General features: G+C 38.1%; 1 protein-coding gene across 1 annotated transcript in view; it reads left to right on the top strand.

The window, feature by feature from the left end:
* Positions 1-23,520, top strand: part of LOC108986572 (callose synthase 10) — a 73,172-nt gene that overhangs the window by 7,920 nt on the left and 41,732 nt on the right. Inside the window, exons 8-22 of the mRNA XM_018959222.2 lie at positions 10,817-10,914; positions 10,993-11,110; positions 11,628-11,756; positions 12,983-13,059; positions 13,153-13,231; positions 13,795-13,887; positions 13,981-14,083; positions 14,201-14,324; positions 14,429-14,618; positions 14,719-14,771; positions 15,047-15,107; positions 15,227-15,308; positions 15,917-15,966; positions 16,580-16,666; positions 16,819-16,904. Of these exons, the coding sequence (XP_018814767.1) occupies positions 10,817-10,914; positions 10,993-11,110; positions 11,628-11,756; positions 12,983-13,059; positions 13,153-13,231; positions 13,795-13,887; positions 13,981-14,083; positions 14,201-14,324; positions 14,429-14,618; positions 14,719-14,771; positions 15,047-15,107; positions 15,227-15,308; positions 15,917-15,966; positions 16,580-16,666; positions 16,819-16,904 (1,430 nt within the window). The remainder of the gene's footprint in view (positions 1-10,816; positions 10,915-10,992; positions 11,111-11,627; positions 11,757-12,982; positions 13,060-13,152; positions 13,232-13,794; positions 13,888-13,980; positions 14,084-14,200; positions 14,325-14,428; positions 14,619-14,718; positions 14,772-15,046; positions 15,108-15,226; positions 15,309-15,916; positions 15,967-16,579; positions 16,667-16,818; positions 16,905-23,520) is intronic.

The following is a 23,520-nucleotide window of genomic DNA, read 5'->3' as shown; positions in this document are numbered from 1 at the left end:
TTGTGTCATGTGGTGTCTATGGCAGGAGCGTAACGAACGGACTTTTGAAGACAAGGAAAGATCAATAGATGAACTAAAGGCTTTCTTGTTTAGAACCCTATGTACTTGGGCCCATTCTGTTAATTTCAATGGCCAAGATTTCCATGCTTTCCTTATTTTCAATGTTCCTACTTAGCTAGGACATTATTTGTACTGAACTTGGCTTTTGCCTATTCTTTTATTAATATACTTACAATTATCAAAAAAAAGTTTAACAGTTTTTGTGATACCTCATACTAATCTATAAGTGTAAGTGGTGTATGCGATCCCATATTACTTGGGACGGAGAAGTTCTTGCTCTTTATAATGATTCCAATGAGGCCCCAATTGTACCATTGATTAGTCCTATTGGACTATAAACCTAGGTGTGGCTTATGCCCCCCCTTGGAGTGTTACAAATAATATCGAAGCCTATCCTAACCATAAGTGTGAGACTTTGAGCCATGCCACCTATGATGGAATGGCACAACAAGGATGTTGGGAATTTAAGGAGGACGAAAATAGTGGTACCCCCCATACTAAGTGATGAGAGTCGTCGGTGTATTAGACCGTACAATGCTTAGGAGAGAAAAGTTCTTGTTCCTTGTAATGATTTCAATGGGGCTCCAATTATACCATTGGTCGGTCTTTTTAGAGCATAGGCCTAGATGTGGCTTGAGCCTCCCTTGGGGCATTACAATTTTGCTTTGCATGGCTTCATCTTTTAATAAATACATTTTTTTATAAGTAAGAAATTGATTAAACCATGTAATTAGGCATAGCTTAAGTACACAAGAAGTATACAAGAGAAAAACTCCTAATTACAAGCTAAAGCTGAAAAACAGCACGAAAGTCATTAAGACTAGTCCCATCCATTACAATAACCGAAACCCAAAGCAACAGTGTAAGAAAAAAGAAGTCTCTAATCCCTCCCACCGAGCGTTCTTTATTGTCGAAACAACACCCATTCCTCTCATTTCAAATACACCACATAAGACAAAGAGGTACCATCTTCCAAACGACCACCATTTGATGATTGCCTTGAATCCCTCTTCAACTGGCCAAAAGATTCACCACCCTCTTGGGCATCACCCAAGCAATGCCAAACTTAGCAAAAACCTCATCCCACAAAGCCTTCGACACCTCACAATGGAGAAGAAGGTGATCCGCCGATTCTCCACACCTTTTGCACTTAAAACACCAATCCATTGCAACAATACCGTGCTAGCTTATCAATAGTAAGAATTTTCCCATGAGAAGCCAACCAACCGAAGAAGCCACCTTGAGAGGCATTTTGCATCTCCAAAATTCAATAAAAGAATGTGATGCCAAGACCTTGTACAAAGATCTAACCGAGAATTTCTTATTACCAAGCTGATTCCAAAGTAATCTATCATCCCCTCCAGATTTTATATTTAGAGCATAGAGCAAGCTGTAAAAATCAGTGATGTCCCCCCACCTCCCAATCCTGGACGTCTCTAATAAAGCTTACTGACCACTGAATAAAACCAGCAGTATTGTCCATATAATCAGCCATGGAAGCATCTTTATCCAAAGCAATTCTAAAGAGAAGGGAAAGCATTCTTCAAGGCCTCATCCCCACACCATAAGGCATGCCAAAAACTGATCTAGTTTCCCCTACCCATTTCAAATCTGAAATTTCTGGAGAACTCCCCCCATCTAGTACGAATGAATTTCTACACTCCTTGCATGACTTCTTGTCTTTATTTTTTTGATCTTAGAATGTATTTAGGTGTTCTTTTGTAAGTCATGCTGTATTTCGGCAGAAAAATATTATACTTTCGCCGGAAATAACTAGGGAACGAAAGGAAAGAGAATCAAATAGGGGGGAAGTTTATGTGTACACGAGCTATGCCTATTTCATTCATATCAATAAATTTACTCTTACTTATAAAAAAAATAAAATGAATTTCTACACTCCCACACCGTATGGCCCCTCTTACTTCGTTTGAGCACCAACCTCCCCAAATACTCCCATATCGATAACAGTCCTCCAAAGAGCAACCCTTTCTTGATGGTACCGCCACAACCATTGCCCTAAGGGCTGGTTTAGATAGTGAGATGAGATGAGATGAGATGATTTTAGATGATTTGAATAAAATATTGTTAGAATATTATTTTTTAATATTATTATTGTTTTGAGATTTGAAAAAATTGAATTTTGTATTATATTTTGTGAGAATTTAGGAAAGTTGTAATGATGAGATGAGATAAAACCATCTCTGAATCCAAACAGGGCTTAAAAGTGCCTTATTGAAAGCTTTTAGCTCTCTAATCCCCAAACCTCCCAAAGATAAAGGAGCACAAATCTTGTCCCACTTAAGCAAGTGGAATTTCTTCTCATCCTCCAATCCTCCCCATAAGAAAGCACGAAAGATCCTTTCCATTCTATTAGCCACTCTTGCAGGCAAAGAAAATAAAGATAGAAATAGGTTGGGATATTAGATAAGGTACTCTTAATTAAATTAAAGTGATTCTTCCCCTTTTGGACAAATAGATCATTCTCCAACCAGCCAATCTACATTCAATCTTCTCTATAACCCCGTCCCGAATTGCCTTGGATTTATAAGGTGCCCCCAAAGGAAGACCAAGATACTTCATAGGCAAAGTAGAAACCTTGCAACCCAAAATATAAGCCAAATCCCCAAAATTATTGACCAAACCTTCGAGGACTATTTTAGACTTTGACAAGTTTACCTTTAAGTAGGATACAACCTCAAAGTATAGCAAAAGGGCCCGTAATGAACACCTAGGGAGTAATATTAAAAATCCCCTCCAAAACACCTAGGGAGATCCCACCAACAGCAAAGACCAACCATTTTATCCCAAAAAATACTCCTACTACCATCCACATTCGGACCGTAAACACCTGCAATGGCCCATTCGAAACTATCATCCACACTCTTAAAATGGCATGCCACCAAATATTCTCCCACATGATGATTTATCAACTCCACCACCCTCCTATCCCATATAACAATGATACCTCCTGATGTCCCTTTCGATACTAACTCAACTCATCCCACACAATGACAACTACACAAACTATTAACAATAGATTGAGGCCTCGTTTGGTTACACAAACCATCTCATATATGTAACCAAACAAGGCCTGATTAACAAACTTCAGTTTGGTTTCTTGTAAACAAATAACATCAACCTTCCATTTACGAATCAAATTCTTCACCTGGAGACATATTCTAAAATCATTAAGCTCTCGAACATTCCACAAAATTATCTTAGGTTTCATTAATAATCATTGGCAGCCATCTCCTTGCCTTTATTTCTAAAGGCACCTCCTCCCTTACCATTATAATTAATTGAGCACGACAATCTCTTTAATTTCCTCTCCTTTTTTAAGGCATATTTAGTCAAAGAAGGTTGACCAGCCTCAATAGCAATAAGGAGGGCTCTAAATCGTTCCTCAAAGCCATCACAAGAAACTCCCTCGCAATCCTTAATTTCATCCACCTTCCTCAGCACTCAATCCGAAGATTTATTATTCCAATCAATCCCCGGAGGAATGGAACACCAACGGATCAAGAGCATAATCCTCATTTGATTCAAACATATCACCAAATCCACTTGCCTCAGAATCTTCACCTCCACAGAGTCAACTGCATATCTATATTATTAAACTGGGTGCAAGGGGCCCCTGAATCATGTGTCTTGACAGACCCATTAGCATTCACCCTCAGCTCCTCACCACCATCTGCCTCCTCCACTGTCACCCCCTACCACATGTTCGACACCACCACTACATAACTGAACATATGATAATGACTGCATTGACTTCTCATTGCCCTTCTCTAAGATAAAATAATTCTATGCAATCCCTAGAACTGAAGAAAACGACTTCCTTACTCTTGTCGAAGTAAATCTCGTCGTCGGAGATCCCCCATAATATTCTCCTTCTGTTGTCCGACCTTTTTTGAGTTGCAAGCACATCCATCTGAGTCATCTTTGGACTGGGTTGAACTTCCACACATGACGGGCTCTTGGATCTCTGTTGGGGGGTACAAGGGATTTATGGAGTGGGAGTTTGGAAGCACATTAGAAGATGTTGGGGGTTGTTTGCCTGACACACTAGAATTGTGATGGGTAACGGATATAGAATAAAATTTTGGCATGATTTATGGTGCGGAGATCGAGCATGTAAGGACGCATTCCCTATAGTTTTCAGGATTGCGTGTGAACATGAAGTATCAGTGGTGGACCCCATGGAGATGCCTGGTGGCTCAATCCAATGGAATGTGAACTTTATGAGGGTGGTCCATGATTGGGAGGTTGGCAGTTTTGCTGATTTTTTCGGTCTCTTGTATGCCATGAGATTGAGAACTTAGGGAATTGATAAGTTGTGCCACTAGAAAAGGTATATTTTCTGTTTGTTCCTTTTATAAGACCCTCACAAATATGTAGCACAATCACTTTCCATGGAAAAGTATTTGGAGAAATCGGGCGCCTCCCAAGGTGATCTTTTTCGCCTGGACAACTTCTTTGGGCAAGATTTTGAATATGGATAATTTACAGAAACGCTTGGTGATTGTTGTGGACTGATACTGTATGTGTAGAAAGAATTTTGAGATTGTGGATTATCTTCTACTGCAATGTGAGGTTGCCAAATCGTTATAGGATGATGTGTTCAGAAGATTGGAGTTAGCCTGGGTTATACTGCCATTGTGGTTGAGCTCCTGGGCAGCTGGAAGAATCTGGGTGGAATTCTACAAATCACAGCTGTGTGGAAGATGTTTCCCACACACACACATATATATATTCTATGGTGCCTATGGAAGGAACGAAATGGTCGGACTTTTGAAGATAAGGAGTGCTCATTGGAGGAGATTAGATTATTCTTTGTGAAAACTTTATTCCTTTAGACGAATGCTGTAGAGTTCAATGACCTAGATTTTCATGATTTTCTTGTTTCTATTTCTTTCTCCTAATTAGTGTAAACTCTTATATACCCCTTGTGTACTTAGGCTAATGACTATTCTTATTAATTTTTTTTTGATCGATAGACTATTCTATTAATATAATCTATTACTTGTAAAAAAATATAATTTTATATATAATACAAAGATAACCATATAAATTATTCAAAATTATAATTACATTCATGATAAAATATTTTATTATCAATATCCAAACCAATAATATATAAGAAAATTAATATTTTCATAAAATAAAAATTACATATTAAGAAAAAAATTTTAATAGTTTGAGATATTAAGTAGTCAAATACTATTATTATTATTCTTTTTTTGATCGATAGCCTATTCTTATTAATATAATCTGTTACTTATAAAAAAATATAATTTTATATATAATACAAAGATAACTATATAACTCATTCAAAATTATAATTAGATTTATGATAAAATATTTTATTATCATTATCCTAACCAATAATATATAAGAAAATTAATATTTTCATAAAATAAAAATTACATATTAAGAAAAAAAATTAAATAGTTTGAGATATTAAGGAGTCAAATACTAATAATAATATTACATCCCAACAAATAAAAAAAGCATATAAAACTAAACATTTATAAAATTTGAAAATAGAATTTATTCGTGTTATGATTCGAAGATTGATCTGATCAGGGAGGACAAGATGCAGTGAGTTCATGATAATAAGTCCAGATTCTCGGTGAATTCCTATTACAAGGTGTTAAATAGACATGATAATAATACATACCCCTGTAAATGCATTTGGAAAGCTAGAGGGCCCAGTAAAGTTGTATTTTTCTGCTGGTTGGTGTCGCTGGAGAAAGTTTTAACAACTGATAATTTGAGGAAAAGGGGTTTATATATGATGGATTGGTGTTTCTTGTGCAAAAAAGATGGCGAATTAGTTAATCACTTGTTTCTTCATTGCAAAATGGTGACTGCTTTGTGGAATGAGTTATTTGCAAGGGTAGGCATTGCTTGGGTGATGCCTTTTCGAGTGGTGGATTTCTTGGCTAGTTGGCAAGGCGCTGCGGGATGTGGAGGCAATAAAGCTAAATGGAGGATGATTCTTTTGTGTTTGTTCTGGTGCCTATGGCTGGAGAGAAATAGGAAGTGCTTTGAAGATTGTGAACGCATAATGGGGGAATTTAGGGATTTTTTATTTAGCACTTTAAATTTTTGGGTGAACAATCTAGTGAAGGACATGAATATCTTGTAATGCTTTATTTTAATTATATTTTGCTTTAGTTTGTTTTTAGGTGTATTCTCATGTACAGTCCTTGTGTACTTGAGCTATGCCTATTTACTTGGAATAAAATATTTTATTACCTATAAAAAAAAAAATTATTTGTGTTATATTGGTTGATTGCGGATTGACCCGCAATTAATCTGTTTATTAATAATGTCTTATCGGGTCAACCCGTTTTGACCCAAACCTTCTTATTTTGTGTCAAGTTTACGGGTCGTATCATATATTGCCATTTCTAGGCATAAAACAATATCAATTAACAAAAATTGACTTTCATAGATATGTTATACACAAAAGATAATTTTGGTGTGAAGAGATCCTTTAACCAATTCTATTTAACTTCTTCATCTTATAAGTAATAACGAATGTTATTAATGAAACTATTAGGCATAGCTATGTACGCATGATGTATACAAAAGATACACCCATGCAAGATTAACTACCATTACATGAAAATCATGAACATGTAAGTCTATTAAAATCTATGCCATGTGCTCAAAGGAACAAAGTGTTGCTAAAGAAGGCTTTAAGTTTTTCCATTGTCTACTCATGATTCTTTGAAACTTCTATCATTTTTTTTCTCTCCTAATGCATCACAATAGAAAAATAGGAACCATCTTCCACAATGTTGCAATTAGTGGATTGCCTTATAAGCCCCTTTGACTAGCTAGAAAGTCAACTAACCTTCTAGGCATCACCTATGCTAAATCCTCTCTATCAAAGAAATAATTCCATAAGGTCCTGGAATCTCGAGGTGTATTAATAGATGATATATGGTTTCCCCATTTTTTTTGCACATGCAGCTCTAGTCTACCAAGATGATTCGACGTTTGCTTAGGTTATCAATGGTAAGGATCTTTCCTAAGGAAACAATTCAACAAAGAAAGCTGTTTTTCTTTTTTAACCCCTAGGGGTTGGCTCGGTAAAGGCCTTGGGCTGGGGGGTATGCTCCATACAGGTCTAAGGTTCAAATCCCCTTGGGTGCAAACAATCTCTAGGGGCCACACTCCCTGGTGAAAAGTCAGCGATTTAACCAGTTCCTTGTAGGAAAACTTCTGAGGGTGCGGTGCACGAGATCGGAGTTTACTTTGCAGGGGTGTGTCCAAAGAGCCATGCCTTGAAGAGGTTTCCCAACATAAAAAAAAGAAAGAAAGCTGCTTTTAGATGTTCCTCTGTCTTTCAAAATTTTCTACAAAGAAATGGTTTAGTCTCTTGGATAGTGAGGGCTCAGTAGAATGAAGAAGCATTGAACTTCCTCTTTTTAAAAGAGCACCCAAGGACCTCATCACCTTCTCCAATATTCTCTCCTATTGAGTACAATATATTAAAAGAACTCTGAGAAGGCATAGACTTCCCAATCTTTCGTCCTTGGGCTATGCTGTTATCTTATGAATAAAACTTCTTGATTACCTAACCCCTAACGCTTGGCTCAAGTGGTAAGGGCCTTAGTCTGGGTGGTATGCTCCCTCTAGTTGATATTGTCATAACCATTTGCCCAATAGGGAACAATTGAAAACCAACAAATTCAAAACTCCCAAACCTCTCTTAGAGAGGTAGGAGTGCATTCCTAGCTTCTTAGTACGTTTAGCAACCTTGTGTGAATTCTTAATTCCTCGTCAACTTATGTGCGAATTCTTGCCACATGTCGCATGCAACTAGTAAAAGGAATCTTAGTTTTGAGTTATGTATGTCAGGTCTTATCAGCCTTTTTTGGTTGAGCTTGTTCTTCCATTCGTTAAGCTATTTTTTTTTTTTATTGGCACCAGGTGTTCGAGAACAAAATCCCGACTAATCCCAGGGATGGATAGGCCCTCGGTAAGGAGTTTCCTGCAAGTGCACCTCGGGTAATTCAAGGGAAAGTTCCCCGAGTTAGATGGCCCCTAGAAATTATTTTCACCCAAGAGGATTTGAATTTTAGACCTAGAGGGAACATACCACCAAGACTAAGGCCTTTACCCCTTGAGCCAATTCCTAGGGATTTCTACTTTCTCCTGAATTAATGCTTGGATTTCATAAATCCTTGCATGGTGCTAGCTAGATTTCAATGCATTATATGCTTGATTTTTTTGTGCCGAGTTACTCACTTCTTTTTTTTTTTAAAAAAAACTTTATGCCGATTAAAAAAAAATCGCAGCTTGGGGGAGGGGGTTGCTACCTGTAGCTACTCAGTGGCCCTTAGGAGGATATCTGTGGGAGGTTCTTAGTGGTCTTAGAGAGTTAGGTACCGTCTCAACCAACATGGGTGTTAAGGGATTTGCACCCAAGCATTGTGTGAGGGGAACCTTTCATTTACTTGCTACTGTGGTTGGAGGCATTATGTGTTTTTATGAAGTTGAAAGTTCATGTGTCTAGGGGGGATGACAGCTTCGTGGGTGGCTAAGGGGATTGAGGATTGTTTAGAACTTTATCTCTCATGAAGGTTTCTTCAGAGAGTTAAGGATGGGTAATGGAGTTTTTATCATTCAACATCATGCTAACGCAAGGGGCAGCTTTCTACAACTCTCAGAATTCTGGAATGGAAGGAGGAAATGATTGTTGGTGATTTCGGAGGGCGCTAATGGCATTGGATGGAAAGGCTTTTTGCAGTCCATTCGAAGTGTTATTAGGGAGTTTGGAAAAACAGTGGGAAGACCGTCCTCAGTCAAAGGTGCTTCGTATGTTGCGGTGTTGAGGTCATTGGCGGGTAGTCCGGTCGAGAATAGCTCAGCGGCAGAAGGAAAGAGTAAGGTACTTGTAGGAGACAAAGGCCGTTAGGTGACATTGGGAGAGGTGGAAGGGGTCTTGTGGGATGTCAAAGCTCAATTGAAGGGAATTATGGAGTATGTGAGAGATCTGATGATTAAAGTGGATAAGGGGCTGGACTTAGTCGTGGGTTTTGGTGGTGGGCCGAGCATGGATGAGGGAGGGCGGGGGCTAGATCCTTCGGGTTTGAAGGCCACAAGTGTGTCGGCAAAGGGTGCTGTCACAGATTGGGTCGTTGGAAGCTGACATCTTTGTCCATGCCAGTGTCACTATGCCTCCCTGAGGGAGATGTAGGACCTCAATTACCATATGCAAAAGGAGTTGGTACTTCGGTCTAGGGTTCATCCTTAGTTGAAGACAGGGGACCCTCCAGGGTCTCGAATATTTTAGAAGAAACAGTCAAACCTCTTTTGGAAGATGCAAACGGGGTTTCAAAAGGTAGTGCTTCCCCTTCCTGTGTTACGGAGGGAACAATAGGGTCAGACAAAGCGACACGACAAGGATCGTTGGGGGGTGGTGCAAAGTCGAGCAATGTTGGTGGAGGGGAGGAACCTGTAATGGTGGCAGAAACAATGGACACTAGCGGTTTGTCGTTGGTGCCTCATGTGGGGGAAGGTTTGGAATCGGGAGTGCAGTTGGGTACGGTGGCTGGAGATAATGTCGTTCCCTTGGTTTCTATCCCTTCGTTAAACGATATAGCGGGTTCACCATCAGATTGGGTTCTGAATAAAGTTAATGGACTTCAGCAAATCCTGTGGCTTTCATATGGAGAACAGGGAGAATATGAAGATCAATTTAAAGCTCTACTCACTGTGATTGAGGCGAGTCACGTGCTTGAAATCAAATTACATTTTAAGAGAAGCAGGGAGTTAAAGCGTCTTCTATGTTCAATCAACTACGATGCTAAGGGAGGTAGTTCAAGTCGAGAGAAGAATAAAGGGAGGGCATTGTGAAGACGATCTCGTTGTGGGATGTTCGGGTAGAGGATTAGTTTTATGGAAACAAGGGGTTGGGGTTGGGGAGATGTGTCCAATTCGGGCTTGGTGTATTTTGGGTAGGTTTCATGGGATTTTTGGGTTATTAGGGGCTCTCTTGTATGGACTAGGTATTTTCTTGTATACGTCCAGTGTACTTGGTTACTCCTATTGATTTATATATATAATATTTTTACTTATAAAAAAAAAAATGAAGTTGAAAGTTGTATGAACCTTTTTATTTCCCTCAAAATTTTAAAATGTAGTACTTTGTGTTTTCCATTCTGAAAGTATGTGAGTTGTGTAAAACCATTATTTACCATGACTTGGCATGGTGGCTGATGCTTTGGACTTCTTACCTGTATTGCTAGATATTGACTTCCTTGTCTTCTGTTTTGATATTCTTCGACTTCTACATTTTAGACTTCTTGTTTTTGGAGTAGCTATTTAAATGTCTTATTAGAAATAAGAAGCCTCATTTACAGAGGACGTGTTCACAATGCTCTCTTAGAAAATTACATAAGCAAGGAAGGAAGTTTATAAAATCGAGAAACGTAATCATAGAAGTTGTTCCAAGAACATAAGACCACTTGAACACTGATTTCAAGTCATCAATGATCTCAAGAAGACTGTATACCCCCATCCTGTGTACTTCTCTTACTCTCTTAGTTACCTTATCTTTTGTGAAATCTTATGAAAAAATCGGGTTTTATTGGATTTATGCTGTTCTATATGTTTGTGGATGTAGCCTGGTATGGTTATGGCTTATTGTGTACTGTAGTGGAAAGATGATTGACGGGATTATTTTGGATGTTAAGTTGACTTATATTATTATTATTTTATTTTGCTTCATGTACAGAAAGTAGATGAGGAAGCAATAAATAACGTTTTCTTGAAGGTGCTTGATAATTATATTAAATGGTGCAAGTACTTGCGGATTCGTGTTGCTTGGAACAGGTTACTTGTGAACATGCTGCTATTTTGAAATAGTTAGTTTCTTTGTTCTCTTCTTATCTGGGTTCTAATTCTCCACAGTATAGAAGCAATTAATCGGGACAGGAAGCTTTTTCTAGTTTCATTGTACTTCCTTATCTGGGGTGAAGCTGCAAATGTCCGTTTCCTTCCTGAATGCATTTGCTATATATTCCACCATGTAAGCCTCTATCAATGGTCTTATAATCTTTTGACCTTTTGTTTTCCTATCATCCTCTGTAATATTTTAATCTAAGGAAATCTGTCTCTTGGGCAGTCATAACTTTTTGTGTTGTAATTGTGTTATGAAAGTCATCCTGTGGTAATCAGCACTCTTTTCCTGTACTGAATAATAATTGATTATCATAGAAATGCGAGTCTATCTTCTGTATGAAATAACTTGTTTTAGTTTCTGAATGTTAGCATGAAAAATCATTCTAAAATGAGTTGGCCACAACCATAAGTGGAAACGAGTCACTATTGATGATGATGTGGGTGACTATAGACTGATTCTTATACGTGTAAGATTGTGGCCAGATAATTGTCCAAAACATTTATGAGAATGGTTTTTTCTTTGGGTATGTTTTTTTAGTTTTACGACCATCTTAATTCAAAGAGAAGTTTGCAAGAAATTTCACAATATTAGTTTTATGTTTTAACTATAGTAACGAAAAGTTAAATTAATTGTGTTCCTTCAGATGGCAAGAGAGTTAGATGCAATATTGGATCATGGAGAAGCTAATCGTGCTGCCAGTTGTATAACTGAAAGTGGTTCTGTGTCCTTCCTTGACCAAATTATTTGCCCTATCTATGAGACGTTGGCAGCGGTAAGTGGATCTTTGTTATATTCATATGGCTTTGAATATAACTTGGGAGGTTATGTTATCCATCAAAGTGTATACCTGTGAAGGAAGCTTTTCCTTTGTTAATCTTTGGAGAGCAGATTCTGAAGCCTGCCCCAAGATAGTCCCTCTGTCTTGCAGAAATTTGGTTGTGGCTTTTCATTTAAGTATTGGACTTTTTGCTAGAATCTCGCAATCAAAACAAATGTTTAACTTTCATTTTCATTTTTGCAAAGAATTATGCTTGGGGGAAGTTAGTCATTAATATGTCATTATCTTTGGTTACTGGCATCATACATGTCAGTTCGATCAATGCGCTCTCCCAAGGTTAGTAATGTGGCTGTACCTTTCCTGTCATTTGTTAGCTCTGTCCGCCGCGAGTTAGCTATGTAAAGTGTGAATAAAGGTGTCTCGTGACATTTTTCTTCAAGAACTGAACTAAGAGGTTCACTCTCTGGAGTTTCCCCTAGACACCTTTGTAACCTCAAGTTGGCTGGTGTACATAATGATAAAGTGTGTGGATTTCATTGAGTTAGCATTGTCCCTGCTAAACAACTTCCCTTTTTTGACAATATTTTGACAGCAGATCCCCTATCTCAAACATTTGGGAGATACCTTACAGATGAGATTTATCCTTTTTCTGTTGCTCTTGAGTTGGTTATAACTTTTAGGTTTCTTTTAAGTGCATTTGGGTGCCCCTGGCTTTGAAAAAGTTGATGAATGGTTGGTTTGTCATGCCTGGGTTAGGAAGGTTTACTTCATCCAGAATGCAATGGAAATTCTATGCATGCCAAAGGCTTGTGACCTGATTGACATTACCTCCAGCCTCCAAAATGGAGGTCTGGAGTTCGAAACCCCCCTCCTCCAAATGTATAAAAAAAAAAAAAAAAAAAAGTACCTATCATTGAATATGTTGATGACTTGTGGCAAATTAAAGAAAAAGAAAATAGAGAGAAACAAACTATAGGAAAAACGATAATAATAAATGGAAATTCTATGCATGAATCAAAGAAATCGAAGCAGAGTATTGTTTTCTACGGTTAAAGGATCTAAGGATGTTGTTTTGTTGTATTATTGATGTGATGTCTTCTTGTTCTCTCTCTTGTTTTTTATTTCAAAGGAGATTTTAAAAGTCATATACTTGTTTTCATTTAATATCTACTTCCAATTGTTGTAGCAAGTATTTATGATATTCTTTTATTAATATACAGGAAGCTGCTAGAAATGATAATGGGAAAGCTGCACATTCAGCATGGCGGAATTATGATGACTTCAATGAATATTTTTGGTTTGCCTTTTTCATATATCTGTATTTTTCAGATTTGTTTCGTAGACTTTGAAGTATTCCTTTCATACCGTCTTATGTACATTTTGTATGTAGGTCATCTGCTTGCTTTGAGTTAGGCTGGCCAATGAAGAGGAATTCATCGTTCTTATGGAAGCCTACAAAGTCGAAAAGGGTTAGTTTGGATGATGGGTTGTGGCCAAAATTTACCATTGTTTGTATATTCCATTACTCATAATTTTTGAAACCCAAACAAGAAATATCATTGGTCAAAATTAATCATGTTTTGTATATTCCATTACTCAAATTTGGAAAACTGAAACAGCATAGTATTTGTTATCCAAGTTTAAAATGAAATGTGGTGTACTGTGTAGGGGATGGTATTCCATGGGATTACGAGTTGTGTGATGTGCCTACCGCACTGAAATTTGATTAAAACCAAACTTGGCTTGGCTACACATCCATACAAGGGTGTTGGTAATTGGTAAATTGTGTGATGATAACAATTACAAAACATAGATGCTCAGAGAAAAAGGCTATAAAGGAAACTTTGGTCGTCCTATCATCATTCTCTCGTGTTAAATTTTTATATTCTCTAATGATTTACCTCCTTTCGTCCAGTGTACATGGGCTATGCCTATTTTCATTAACATAATCCTCTAACTTACAAAAAAAAAATATTTACTTCCTTTTGCTTAACATCTGTTCATTTTTTCATTTTTTACCTCAAACTGGCAGACTGGTAAAAGCACCTTTGTTGAGCATCGGACGTTTCTTCACTTGTACCGAAGTTTTCATCGTCTCTGGATTTTTTTGGCTTTAATGTTCCAGGTTACTGTTGTGCTTCCAAGCAGTCTATGTTTATTTTGAGTGAAACTTGTTCATTGTTAAGGTAACAGATGCTTATTTTCTCATTAATTACAGGTTTTGACAATTTTAGCCTTCAACAATGGACACATTGATTTGGATACTTTCAAGACAGTACTCAGCATTGGGCCCTCATTTGCAATCATGAACTTTATAGAAAGTATGTTGTTTGGGTCTTTGCAGAATTTTGTGATCATTTCTCATAAATAAATGCCAAATCTCACCATCTTTACACTTGTTTGCCTTCTGTTCATTGGATCGTGTGCTGCTTGCATAGGTTGTTTAGATGTCTTGCTTATGTTTGGGGCGTACAACACAGCAAGAGGCATGGCTATCTCAAGGCTGGTTATTAGGTTTTTCTGGTGTGGCTTGAGCTCTGTTGTTGTAACATATATTTACCTGTGAGTTTGCAATATGCTTTTATGTTGTCAGCTACCAAACTGTCTTTACTTTACTTGTGACTATATGTTGATAATTGTGTTTATAAATGGTTGCAAACTCTCAGGAAGGTTCTGCAGGAAAGAAATGACCATAATTCAAATAATTCTTTCTATTTCCGGATATACATTCTTGGCGTGGGCATTTATGCGGCATTACGTCTGGTCTTTGCCTTTTTACTGAAAGTTCCAGCATGTCACACTCTGTCCGAAATGTCTGATCAGTCGTTCTTTCAATTTTTTAAGTGGATTTATCAGGTAAGTTTTGTTCAATATGTATTGTATAGAAATAATGTCCAATTAGTATGTAGAGGATATGACTGATGGAATGATCTGCTTCTTAATCTGCATATTTCAGGAGAGATACTATGTTGGACGTGGTCTTTTTGAGAGGATGGGTGATTATTGCAGGTTTGCTTTGTACTAAAGAAATTTCAGAATTGGTTTCTTAAAACCTGTTTTACGTTTTGGTTTTAGATAATACTAAACTGCTTTTAGTAAGTATATGATAAACTGTTTTCCTCCAAGGGTTCTCTCCTAAATCAAACATTTGATATTAACCTATTTTACATTGTTGGGGAATGTTATTCAGATTATTAAAGGACACACGTTTTCATTATGATCTTACCATAGTGAGTGGTAGATGTGTCTTGCTTGTAAGATTTCTAATCACCCTGGAATTGCAGGTATGTGCTCTATTGGCTGGTGATCTTGACATGCAAATTCATATTTGCTTACTTTCTCCAGGCAATCATCTTTTTCTAATATTTCCTTTCATATATAATTCATATCTGACTGTATTATGATATGTAGGAATAGATTTTCATTACACACATATCCTTAGTTAATCTGTACTCCTATGACAGATAAAACCTCTTGTGAAACCCACCAATATTATTGTGGAGCTTCAGTCTTTGGAGTACTCATGGCATGATTTGATCTCAAAGAGTAAGTTCATTGCTCATTTACTTTTTCTGACCTCTTCTTTTTTTAGTCACTTTGTTTTTGTTTGCTGTGGCCTGGTTTGCTTTCAAAACTAAAACCCAAAACTTTGAAAACCTCTCATCTCATCATTACAACTTTCCCAAATTTCCACACAAAATAAAATAAACAATTCAACTTTTTCAAATCCCAAAACAAAAATAATATTAAAAAATATATTCTAACAATATTTTATTCAACTTCTTAACTTTAATCTCAACTCATCTCATCTCATCTCATCTCTGAAAACAAAGTTTCTCAAATTTGGGTCCATGTTACATTATCTGGTAGTATTTAGTCTGTGTAGTGTTAAATTTAAATTCAGGAATGTGTTAAAGGATTAGTCATGCACATAGAAGTGAATTTCTGTACGAAGCCAATTATTTTTATGATAAGTAATTGAGATGTGGGCATTCCATACCAATATTATTCTCTTGAGTGGTGAGCTTATGTAAATTTGAAAAAAATGGGTAAATCTGAACTCATTCTTTTATGTTGATATAGAAAATTTCTGGTTGATGCTGTAATTGAAGCAGCTGCTATTTGCTCCTTACTTATGTTTGTTATTTTGGCAGAAAATAATAATGCCTTGACTGTAGCTTGTCTATGGGCTCCTGTTGTGGCTGTGAGTATTCTTTATCTTTGGCTCCATTGTTTCAATATCAGATAGGAATTCAATGTCTGGTTGCTAGCTGAATGTTGTATTAACAAAGGCTATTCCTTGGGGTTATGGTAGCTGGCTTTAGATGTTGGTCAAAACAAGTGCATAGTGTTTTATATGTAAAAGTAAAACTTTATTAATAGAAAAAGGCACAGCCCAACACAGGAAGTATACACAGAATATGCCTAATTACCACTAAGCACTAGTGATGGATACAAGCAAATTATGAAAACTGTCCTCATTACAAATTTTGACAGAAGCCCAAGAAATAGTGTGTTAAAAAAGAATCTCTTCAGGTCATCCAAGGAACGCTCTTGGTCTTCAAAAGAATCAAAACACCTATTATTTCTCTTCATCCACAAACACAAGTGCATAGTGATTTGACCTGTCAAGGTATATATCATTAGTATTGAGACTGAGACACCCTCACCCTGGTTTGGCTCAGCCATAGGGCTTTTCTTAGTTACCATTATGATCAAATTGGAAACCTTTATGCCTAGGTTATTCTTGTTTCATCAGTATGCACATAGTATATCTACTCGGCCATATCTCAATTTCTAAATATTCTCTTTTACAGATCTATCTCATGGACATTCACATCTGGTACACTGTTTTGTCTGCAATTGTTGGTGGTGTAAAGGGTGCACAAGCTCGCTTAGGCGAGGTATCTATATTTTTATGGTTTATTTCTTCAGCAACGGGGAGTGCTTTTTTTAATGGCCGCACTCGAAATATTGATTTATAACGTGGTAGTTTTTAATTCCCCTTTCTTCAGAACTCTTACATTGTCAATTGCTTATTGCTGATTTATTTCAGATACGTTCAATTGAAATGGTACATAAACGTTTCGAGAGCTTCCCTGAAGCCTTTGCTAAGAACCTTGTCTCACCAGAAACTAGAAGGTAGGTTTCAATTCATTATTTTTAGAACTATGTATAAATGGCAATCACGGTGCAAGGAAGGTTGGACGTAATCGACTTTTGTTAAATATTTTTTATAATTGGTAGATTTGTTATAGCGGTATAAAGTGTGGATTTGTTTTGAAAATGTTATTGAACTTAGAGATGGTATTTTGAATTCCTATTGTCATGGTCCAAATCTTTACACACACTCTAGCGTGCGTGCACACACAAACACACATATGGGTATATCTTTTAAAAATATATATATATATATATATATATAAAGAACATATGGTAATACAATTCTAATCCTTGGCACCATGTATGTTCTTGAATGGTAATACATTTCTCATCTTTTACTTGAAACTTGATTTTGTTGTTAGAGAGAAAACGGATTCTATAATGAATGCGATTTTTTTTTTTTTATAATTAATATGAGAATTTTATTCCAAGTAAATATGCATAGCTCAAGTATACATGAAGTATACAAGAGAATACACCTAAATACAACCTAGAACAAGAAACGACTAAAGCAAATCATGAAAATTATCTCCATTCAATACAAGAGCCTTAGCCCAAAAACACAAGCAAGTTTTCTTATCGAGCGTTCTCTATCTTCAAAGGACCTCCCATTCCTCTCCAACCATAAGCACCACATCAAGCACAAAAGGATCATGTTCCACACGGCTACACTAAGTTGTCTCCCCACGAAACCTTGCCTACATGACCACATGCTTAGGCATCACCCAAGCAATACCCGTCCTACCGAAGATCTCATTCCACAAAGTCTTAGGGATTGCTTGGGGAATGAGATGATATGAGAAATTTGTAAATAGTAGTGAAATAGTTTGAGTTCTTATGTTTTATTGGGTTTTGGGAAATGAGAGAGAAAGAGTTGTATAAAAATATTATAAAGTTAAAATATTGTTGGAATATAATTTTTTAATATTATATTTGTTTTGAGATTTGAAAAATTTGAATTTTTTTTTTCATCCCATATTTAACATCCGCAATATTTCTCCATAATGCATCCCTCTCAATATGATACCTCCAAAGCCATTTCCCAAAAAGAGCTTTGTTAAAGAGCCTCAAATTTCGCACCCCCAAACCACCACAAGAGACCGGGGAACAAACCTTATTCCAACTAACCAAGTGAAACTCTCTTTCCTTCCCATTACCATCCCAAGTTAAAGAGCTTTGTTAGGATGCCACACCCCAGTCTCTTTGAGAAGGTCTTCATAATAGTTCACGATATGGTCTTGAATAACCTCCGGGGTTTTGTGCACTGTATTACCTGATTGGATCACCTCAATCACATTATCACGCCTGTGGGAATTTGCTATTTTGTGAAAGAACTTAGTACATTTGTCGCCCTCCTTCAACCATGTCATCCTTGATTTTTGTCTCCAAGAAATTTCTTCCATCAACAAAACATTTTCTAACTCAGACACCACCTCAATCTTTCTCAATGAGGACTCCTCAGTGATCTCCCTTACTTCTAGAGAATGCAGCTCATTCCAAAGAATACTTTTTTGCTCATCCATGTGCTGAAAATCTCAATGTCCCACTTCTTTAAATCCAGCTTAAGGGCTTTGAGTTTACCAGCCACAATAAAACTGGGGGTAATGTGAAAGGAATAGGAATCCCACCAATCCCTCATCCTCTCCACAAAACCAACCGTTTGTAGCCACATATTCTGAAATTTGAAGTAACGCCTACCTCTATGAATTCCCCCACAATCTAACAAGATGGGAAAATGATCAGAGCATACCCGTGACAATCTCTTCTGGCTTAGGTCCAGATAATGTGTCTCCCAAGAAGTAGAAACTAGAAATCTGTCCAACCTTGACCTCCTTCTACTATTTGACCACGTGAAAAATCCCCCAATCAAAGGAAGATCAATCAAGTTAAGATAAAAAATCAGCTTCGAGAAGTCCTCCATCGACCTTGTCAAATAAGTAACCCCCTCCCTCTCACATGGGAAACATACAACATTAAAGTCCCCGCACACGACCCAAGGTAGTTCCCATAAATAATACAAAGTCGCCAGTTCCTCCCACAAATAGCTCCTTTCTCGATCTGCATTACAATACACACCCGCAAGAGCCCACCTCCACCCATCCTCAATATCCTTGAAAGACCTAGCTACTTAATAATTCCCAATACAATCCTCTACTAACTCCACCACTCTCATATCTCACATCAACAACACTTTTACTATCCGAATGTAGCAGTCTCTTGAAGACAAACAATATCGACTTTCCAACTACGGAAAAAGGAGCAAATGCAAAGTCGCTTGTTAACATCATTGATCTCCCTAACATTCCACGATAAGATTCTAGGCTTCATAAGATAAATAACTCCCCTGGCCCTTCAACCTTTCCCTTCCAACACTACTCTCTTTGTTATCATAATTAATAGAACAAATCAATCTTTTCGACTATATCTTTTTTGGCTGCTGACTTCAACGTCGTTGGTCTACCTGCTTCTATAGCAACTAAAAGGGCCTTAAATTGCTCTTTGAAGCCTTCACAGGAAATCCCCACATACCCATGTAACTCCGCCACCTTTTTTAGCTCCCAATCCGAATATTTAGGAATTGGTGGAATAACACAGTGGGGTAGGACTACCCACTCATTTTTATCGCCCCCTTTCTCACAAAACACCATTTGAAAGCCATCTGAAAAGTCATCTGGCCCCGCATCCCTTGTATCTTCACCACCTTTAGTAGCACACTTTTGTAAGCCAACTGACATCACTTCCCCTGAAGAGCAAGCCGATTGCAACTCCCCAAGCCAAAGGAACTGGTCACCCACCCATGGGACAGCTCCGTCGTAGGTACCTCCACCGTTGGGAGGCTGGGTTGCGTTGAGAGTTCCTTGATCTCCCTGTCAAAAGCAACCCCACCTTCGAGGTCTTCTAACCAATGTTTTGAATACCGTACCGGATGGCGTACCGGTCAAGACACTGGAACGAAATATTTCGGTACCGGTACCGTTTCGTGTACCGCTTCGGGATAGTCGATATATGAATAAATTATATATATAAATATATATAACAATTATATTCTAAAATAATAGTTTATATATGAATAAATTATATATAAATACATACATACATATAAATTATAAATAGTCTAGTCTAAATTGGAGGTCAAAAAATAAACTTGTAATTTGAAAAAAAAAAAAAAAGCCAAATTATATCGGCAGGTCGAAATTTAGAAAAACTAATTATGTCCGCGATTATCTAAGGGTTAATATATATAGTACTGCCCGGACGGCCGACGAAAAATTGGCCGTCCGGCCTACGTACGAAATTAAAACATTGCTTCTAACATCTCCCCATCCTCTATTTCCTCCTACCGATGTGATTGTGCCGACCCACCAAGATGCTCGTCAATGACTGGTGGAAGTTTCTATGTCGGAGTTGGGTTCGACAGGACACATATCTGTGCCGTGGGGGAGCTGCGAAGACCCTAGGCCGATATATCGACCGAGACCCGATTCTTCTCCATCTAGACCCATTTTGGGCCTAATCCCAGGCCCGACCCATTTCCCTTTGACGACCCAGCGTGATCAATAAACCTGATACCCCCCGTCCCTAAGCCTAAGCCTACGCCCAGGCCCAGGCCCAGGCCCATCTGCAAAGCCCCCTTCCCCTTAACACATCGTTTTAGCAAAAATATGTTATCCATCAGATATCCCACTTGTTGTTCCATTTCAGCCAACGCCTGCAACACCCTTACCTCATTCCGACCCACCACGTCCTTGCCACCCCCCTAGCAACTTTGCGCCTTAGACAAAATGGAAGAGCTGCCTGTACCTTGCAGGCCTGCCTTCTCTGCAAGCTTCGTGGCTCGTGGTATCGTCTTTTGCCCTTGGAGTACCTCTCTATAAGACATAGGAGTCGACTAATGCACTGTCGACGATGGTGAAGGCACTCGTGGAGGACCACCTCCTCTTCCAACCTCCTTCGACACCCCTGCCTATTTCAACCTTCCCATGCCCCCTCTGACTTTGTTTTCCTCGCGCGCACCACAGGATGAAGATAAAAGCTCATTCAAGGTGTCGCCGAAATTCCTCCAACCCTCACCCTTCCACCCTTCCGGCACCACGATCAGACCTTGCTTCTTCTCGTGATTGAACTCCGATAGAGAGAAGAACCTGCCATGATAGTTGTGACATCTCTGCACCACGAGCACCTAGTTCCCTTTTCTACAAGTTCTAATGAACTCAGAGGATCCCACTGAAGCCACACATTCCCTCACCATAGAAGCCAACCACACCAGAGCTTCATGATCGTTAGAGATATATTTCACCACTCGACAACTACCCTCCGTGATTCTCCACCACATCTCGTTTTCCCTTTTAAACGCAAAAGTCTTGTGATCAATAATAACATCTATGCATGACCCTATCGCAACCATCCAAACGACAGACAAGAGAATGAACGCTAATCACCGCAAAAAGTCTTTATGCCATAAAAAAACACGATCAACGAGAGATGAACATTGTTTAATTAAAACTGCTAAAGTATGAACAATCAAAGAATGCCCATCATAAGAGAGAGGAAATATGTAGGAAGATTAGACAATGTGCTCTTTATCAAGGTAACTTCCTCCTTTTGACAAGTATAACTTCTTCCAACCAGCTAACATTCTCTAAATCTTCTCTAGAATCCCATCCCAATTTGTAATAGATTTGTGAGGAGTGCCCAAATTGTAAAAGATGTGAGACTATAATGCTGCTTCGAGACTCATCTCCCACCAAGAAACCCGACAAAAAACTCCCTTCCACCACCGCTTTTATCATTCGACTCAAAGCATCCATAACTAATACAAAAAGAAAAGGAAACAAAGGATCTCCTCGTCTCAATCCACGGGAACTATTGCAAAAGCCGACTGGAGTGCTATTCACCAAAATAGAGAATCTAGCTGTCGAAATACAATGCTTTATCCATGAACACCACTTCTCACCAAAATCGTATCTCCCAAGTAAGTAGAAGAGGAACTCCCAATTAACATGATCATATGCCTTTTTGATGTCTAATTTAACTAAAATTTCAGATTTGCCCATTCTTATTCTACTTTCCAAACATTCATTGGCTATTAAAACCGAATCAAGGATTTGTCTTCCCCTCACAAATGCATTATGAGACTTCATAATAATCTTATCCATCACCGCACTCATGCGATTAGCTAGTACCTTGGAAATGATTTTGTACACCCCATTTACCAAGCTAATAGGCCGAAAATCCTTCATTTCCACAACTCCCGCCTTTTTAGGAATGAGTGCAATAGATGTAGCATTAATACTTTTCTCAAATTTCATAAACGAATGAAATTTAAGAATAACTTTCGTAATATCTTCTCGCACAATTTCCCAACAAGTTTGTAAGAAAAGCCATAAAAAAATCGTCTGGGCCCGAAGCCCTTATCCCTTGCCATGCCTGTAACCACATCATGTACTTCCTCTTCTTCAAAGGTTCTCTCCAACCACTCCGCACTCAATTGATCAATGGACTAAAAAACCAGCCCATCGAACTTTGGTCTTTACATGTATTCTTCCCAAAAAAGCTTATCATAATAATTCATAATATGATCCTTAATGGCCCCATGATCCGAAAGAATGTTATCGCCTACATGAAGAATCTTACTAGCATTATTTCTACGATAAGAATTCGCCATTTGGTGACAAAATTTTGTACACTTGTCGCCTTCCTTCAACCAAGGAACCCGAGATTTTTGCCTCTAAGAAATTTCCTTCATGAGAGTGATCTTCTCTAAATCAGCAATCACCCCTGTTTTCCTCACCAGAGATATTCCCCAACAGCTCCCTATCCTCCAAAATCTGCAGCTGTTCCATAAGTTGCTTCCTTTTATTTTCCTCATTCCCAAACACCTCCGCATTCAATTTCTTCAAGTATTGTTTTAGAGCTTTAAGTTTTCCTGCCAATACAAAGCTAGGAGTACCTGAAAAATGATATGAAGACCACCACATCCTCACCCTATCAACAAAACCCTCATCCTCCAACCACATGTTTTCAAATTTAAAGTATCTATGCCCCCTAACAATGCCCCCCACAATCCAACATAATAGGATAATGATTAGAAACAATTCTCGGACGCCTTTTCTGACACAAATCCGGAAAAGAAGCTTCCCAAGAAGCCGACACCAAAAGTCTGTTCAACCTAGATTATGCTCTCCCATTTGACCACATAAAATCCCCTCCCGCCATGGGTAAATCAATAAAATCTAACTCAAAAATGAGATCTGAAAATACAGTCATAGCATGAGAGATATGAGAATCCCCTACTCGATCACAAGGAAACCGAGTAATATTAAAATCCCCTCCGAAACACCGACGGAGATCCCACCAACAGCAATGACCTACCATTTCATCCCACAAAATTCTCCTACTAGTATCCGACCTTGGGCCATAAACCCCCACAAAAGCCCATTCGACTCCATCATCCACTCTTAAAATGACACGCCACCAAGAATTCTCCAATGTAATGTTCTACTAATTCCATAGCCCTCCTATCCCACATAACTATGATGCCTTCTGAAGCCCCATTCAAAACTAACTCAACCCACCCCACACAATGACAGCTCCA

This window comes from Juglans regia, chromosome 9 (assembly GCF_001411555.2).
Source record: "Juglans regia cultivar Chandler chromosome 9, Walnut 2.0, whole genome shotgun sequence".
NCBI classification, from domain to species: Eukaryota; Viridiplantae; Streptophyta; class Magnoliopsida; order Fagales; family Juglandaceae; genus Juglans; species Juglans regia.
This window is presented reverse-complemented; position numbering and strand designations above follow the sequence as displayed.